Source organism: Monopterus albus, unplaced genomic scaffold (genome assembly GCF_001952655.1).
Source record: "Monopterus albus unplaced genomic scaffold, M_albus_1.0 scaffold629.1, whole genome shotgun sequence".
NCBI lineage: Eukaryota > Metazoa > Chordata > Actinopteri > Synbranchiformes > Synbranchidae > Monopterus > Monopterus albus.
In genome coordinates this window covers 47,400-52,667 of record NW_018128509.1, presented here as the reverse complement: position 1 = coordinate 52,667, position 5,268 = coordinate 47,400, and the positions used below count along the sequence as shown (strand labels likewise).

General features: G+C 45.8%; 1 protein-coding gene across 1 annotated transcript in view; it reads right to left on the bottom strand.

Annotated features, from left to right (window-relative positions):
- Nucleotides 1–1,727: 1,727 nt before the first annotated feature.
- LOC109953337 (extracellular calcium-sensing receptor-like) overlaps nucleotides 1,728–5,268 on the bottom strand; it is a 9,824-nt gene continuing 6,283 nt past the window's right edge. The window contains exon 5 of the mRNA XM_020588788.1: nucleotides 1,728–1,814. Coding sequence (XP_020444444.1) covers nucleotides 1,728–1,814 — 87 coding nt within the window. The remainder of the gene's footprint in view (nucleotides 1,815–5,268) is intronic.

Sequence of the window (5,268 nt, the reverse complement as noted above, 5' to 3'; positions counted from 1 at the left end):
TACTCAGTAGCCTGTTCTTCAGGAGACCGGAAGTAGCAGCTGAGCTGCAGCTCCGCCTCCCAAAAGATAAGTCCGCCTCCCTCGCCCTTCAGTGGTTCTGTGTGAGCCACATGTGTGACGTGCAAAGAAGCACAGACAGGAGAGAGCAGCTCAAACAAGATTGAAAGGGGAAAAAAAGCAAGTTAAAGCAGCTGTGGGTTACAATAAAAGTCTATTTTATTCATTTTTGTTAATTGGCACATGTATTTGTCCATTTAGACTTATATGCACATTCATAGTTAAAATACATGCACACAAGTAGGATTGGGAAAGCTAGAACAGCATCTCTAAATAGCAGCTTTGAAGGAGCTGCTTGAAGTAATTAAATTTGTTTTTGTGGTTGCAGCTGTTTGCATTTTCACATTCATCGGAGAGTCACCTTTCAGAAACTGCTACAGCAAAATGACTTTAATGATGATGTATTACCACAACGAAAGCCTAATCCATTGTTGCCACACACATCAAGTTCCCTCTTAATGTGTGGGCAAGAGTGTTTCCCTGCTTCTCCATCATGCTGGACAACTCCCCTCTCTGTTGGCAAATGTTCAGGATCATCTTGAAAGCAGAGCTGGCAGAGGCTGTTCTGAGTGTGAGAGCAATAAATACCACAAATAAAACTCACTAGGAGAACTACAAAAGCATGGCCACAAGACGGAACATTCGATCTCAGTCAATGTCGCGAATTGGAGGTTGTCATAAAGAATCATAAAGCCAAAGATAAGTCTGCCAAGCGTGTGCGTAAACACGAAAGAGAACTCGCTGTCATCCAGTTTATCAATCATACAAAACTGCTGTGAGAGAAGATAGTCAAATACGTCAAAGAACAGCTTGAACAGAAAAAGAAGCTGGTTCGGAGAACAGATCAGCCACCGCTGTATGCTGCCCAGATGCCCGTGCGACAGCTGAGGTTCAGGGGTGACTATGTGATGAAATCTGAGAAGAAGTCAGTTTACCCAGTGGAAGAGCTGGAAAAGTTGGCCAGTTTTGGATGGCAGGAGAAGGAGGACCTGCAGGATGGGCTAGAAGATCTGCCAGAGGCCTACTGGTGAGGACTGAATCTCCCACATGGGGAGGCTCACAAGCGTTTAAGTGGTTTGCACAACCAGATTGTGAAAATATTGACAGATGCTGAAAAAGAGGAGGGCCAGCAGTGTGGTGAGATGGACAACGGGGCAAAGGCTGGAGAAGGAGAGGGCTTCAATTTTTTTGATTTGAGAGAGTATCGCTCCCTTGACCCCGGCAGGCTCTCAGGAAAGGAATTGTCAGTGGATTGCCACAGGCTGCTCAGATTAAGTTGAGTGATGCTGTGGGACTGTATAATATGCCATTTGAACAGTTTTTGGACTATGTGGTGGGTGCTGTGACAAAAGCACGTGCCAATGCATCCCGCCAAAAGCAAGCAGATGAGGAAGCAGTGAGAAAATTGACTCACCAGAAGCTGGCAGAAGGAAAGACAAAGGTGCAAGCTATTGTGGCTCCGGTGGAGCCAGCAAGACTTCCCCCACCTCCAGCCGTCGCTCCTGCTACCCCTCAGATAATTTATCTGCAACCAGAAGGATGGAATGGATACCCTCAGAGAACCAGAGGGTTTCTTGCGGGCAGAGGAAGAGGAAGTAAAGGGCGAATAAGATGCTTCCAATGTGGGCGATACGGCCATGTGAAAGCAAGGTGCCCAGAGTGGTCATGTGTTAGGTATGACCAGGAGCAGCAGGGAAATCCTGGGCCCAGGGGGCCGGTGAACCTGGGACATGGGCCCCCTGGGTATTAGGGATGCCCTGAGAATCAATAGGGGAATTTCCACTTACAACAAAGACACAAGTGAGTTCAGTTTCAAGCCCTGACGAGGAACCACTGGTGCCAGATGTCATGGCTGGTAAAACCATTAAAATGATTGCAGATTCAGGTGCTGCTTACACCTGTGTAAGTCATTCTGACGCTAATCACCTCCCAAGATCTGGACAATATGTATGGATTGTCGGATTCTCAGGGACGAAACAACTGATCCCCATTTCACACCCCGTTCCCCTGCAATTTCAAGGAAAAACTGTTGAACTGTCAGTGATGATATCAGATCAAACTCCTGTGAATTTGCTTGGACGAGATGCTGTGTGCAAACTGGATTGTGACATTCGATGCACCCCAGCGCTGTGTGTTGTTGACACTGCACAGAGCCACATGACTGTGAGAAAAGCTGAGGCAGTGGTCTACTGGCTCAGGGATTTGAGTGACACCTTTATGGAGCCAGCTAAAACATGGATGGACTTCATTAAAGCCAATATGTCACAAGCCTTCAAGCCTATCTTTACCTTTCACCATTAGGACTGATGCCTCAAACATTGGACTTGTGGCAGTGCTACTACAGAAACAAGAGGATGGATTGTTGCCTGTCAGTTAACTCCAACAGAAAGCTACTAGACACGGAAATGCTATTCATGTAAATACCCGTGGGGCAGTCTTTAGCCATATGGTGTGTGTGTGTGTGTGTGTGTGTGTGTGTGTGGCTGGAGGTGTGGTCGAGAGAGACAGCATGTGATGTATGGGGGTAGTAGATGAGAGGTCGGTATGAGCAGGTTGGGGAGAGTGAACGGAGCGTAAAAAGACAGACAGGGGAGTCCAACCGGAGTGGGCGATATTGTTCATATTTAGGAAAAGTGACAATATAAAGTCCGGTTTCCAAGGAAGTTGCCCGAATGTTCTTTGCTCGCCGCTAAAGACCACGGTGAAGGGAGATAACCCCGAGGCGGACTGCAGCCTCGGCCCTGGAGCAGACATAAGCCTCCCCTGCGCCACTCGACTACGGTCCTGGAGGCCGAAAGCAGGAAAGGATACATTGGCGACCACGAAGGGACAGTTCACATAAAGCAGAGCAGCAGTGGTGAGTATAAAACACGGTGAAAGAAACCGGGACAAGCAGCTAAAAGTGCCATAATTACCCTTGTCTGGCTAAGAAGCTAATGTTAGCATGACGGCCGCTAATCATCGTCAAAACGTGCCCGGACATGTGACTAGCCACTCTAACCCGTTCATGACGCTAACTGGAGCTAATGAGAGTGAAACGATTACGAAAACGGACAATGACAATAAAGTAAAGAAGGGTTATGGACATTATAATCCGTTTTTGTGTGTGGATGATCCTGTGCCCACGCCGTCTGAGTTTTCAAGCACAAACCCCTTTGTTGAGGCTAATGGAGAGAGCAAAAGCTCCGGGGACAACTGGGCTTACACACAGAGTGACAATGGATGCAGCTGTGTGCACTACCAAGGTGGGGATCCTCCGTTAATGCTGCACCCCATTTTACCATCCATAAATGTTGCCACCCACATTCCAACCCCTTTTACCCTGTTCACCGGCCAGCATTTATCCACAGTACACCAGCCCTATGTTTTCCCCCTTGCTCCATGTGCCCTGGGCTACACGCCCCACATTGTAACCCAGTCAAAGACACTAACTATGAATACTTAGAGCCAAATGAAGGTCATACTGTTTTGTTAAAGGACCTTTCCAATGAATGTAAGCAGCCTAAGTTGCATACATGCTGCCCCCTGCCAACTGTCGTCGGAGAGTGAGGAGGAAGGTGACTACCGGGAGAGGGTCCCCATCTTACGCCCTGGTCAATACGATGGCACGACTCCATGGAGGGAGTTCCTGCACAGGTTTGAATGTTGTGCTAAAGCCAATTACTGGTCAGAAAAGACTATGGTCACCCAGCTGAAATTCTGCCTGGTGGGTGCAACAGGTGCCATCATCCAGAAACCCCCAGTCCTCCAGGTGGGACTACAGCTGGTTGGTGAAGGAGGTGGAGCAAACCTACAGCCCCTCTTCAGAACATGCTGTTGCCGTAGCTATTGAACTAAGACAGTGTGTCCGTAAACCTGGTGAGGCCCTTCTTGTTTTAAGAGATGACATGTGAAAAGGTGTCTGCAGCCTACAGTGACAGAACTGAGACTGAGCAAGATTCTACAAGTGTTGAAATATTCACCAATGCTGTGAGTGATGCAGAGATTGTGCAAAAACTGTTAGAGCAACAGCCTCACACACTAGCCCAAGCCTATGATATAGCCCACCGCCATGAAACCACAAAGCGGGCTGCAGCATACGTAACCAGTGTCATGCATTCCGGGGTCCGCAACATGGTGGAACGGAGGCCCCGAGTTGCTATGGTTCAAGAAAATGCTGAACTGAAAACAGAGGCTGAGACACTAACTCATCCAGTTGCACTGGGGGTTCGTAGAGACCTACAGCAGAATGAGGGAAATGCTATTCTGCCATAGAAAAATAATGCCTAGCCATCATGTGGGCAATCAGAAGGTTCAGGCTGTATTTGTACGGAACTGAATTCACCATGCAGACAGACCATCAGCCTTTGGCTGCATCAGACATAATATACTGTAGCAACGAACAGATCATGAGATAGGCCATGTTTCTGCAGAACTGCCACTTCCAGATCAAGGTCATCAAAGGAAATTGAAATTAAATCTAGTGTAGTGAAAGATACAATCAAATATATCTCAGATACAGAGCAAAAACATTACAACTAAACACACAAACCTTTTGTTGCTGTTGTTGTTCTGTTTTCTTTTGTTTTACATTTTCAGAATTATGGAATTTTTGACCAGAAGAAACTAAAAACATTTAGGGATTAAACTTGTGCATTTATTTTTCCTGTATATTACATTGCATTAAATTATTTTGTCTCCATTTGCTGTTTCACAAATGAAATAAAATAACCTACAGTGGAAAGTGTTACAATGATATATTACATATCTTCAAATGATGTGTCCAACTGACAAAAATGATTATGGAAACATTATAATGTCACCAAAATGTCTAGTTTCTGTATTTTCAAAGTTTTCAGAATTATTTCCCCATCATGCTCTTTTTTGTATTTTTCTCTGGTTTAAGTAAGATAATATAACATTTTGGAATAAAAGTACAAATGAGCAGTCCAAAACTGGAGGCCAGAATAGCAAATATCTCTACAGCTACACTGAACTTCCCAGGAGAGCTGACATATGCTGGAATAAAAGTGATCCAGACTGCACAGAATATCAGCATGCTGAAGGTGATCAGTTTGGCCTCATTGAAGTTATCAGGCAGTTTCCGTGCAAGAAAAGCCAGAATAAAACATAAGATGGCCAGAAGGCCTATGTACCCAAGTACAGCCCAAAAGCCTACAGCTGATCCCAGAGCACACTCTAAGATGATTTTGTCCTTGAACTGGGTAAAAT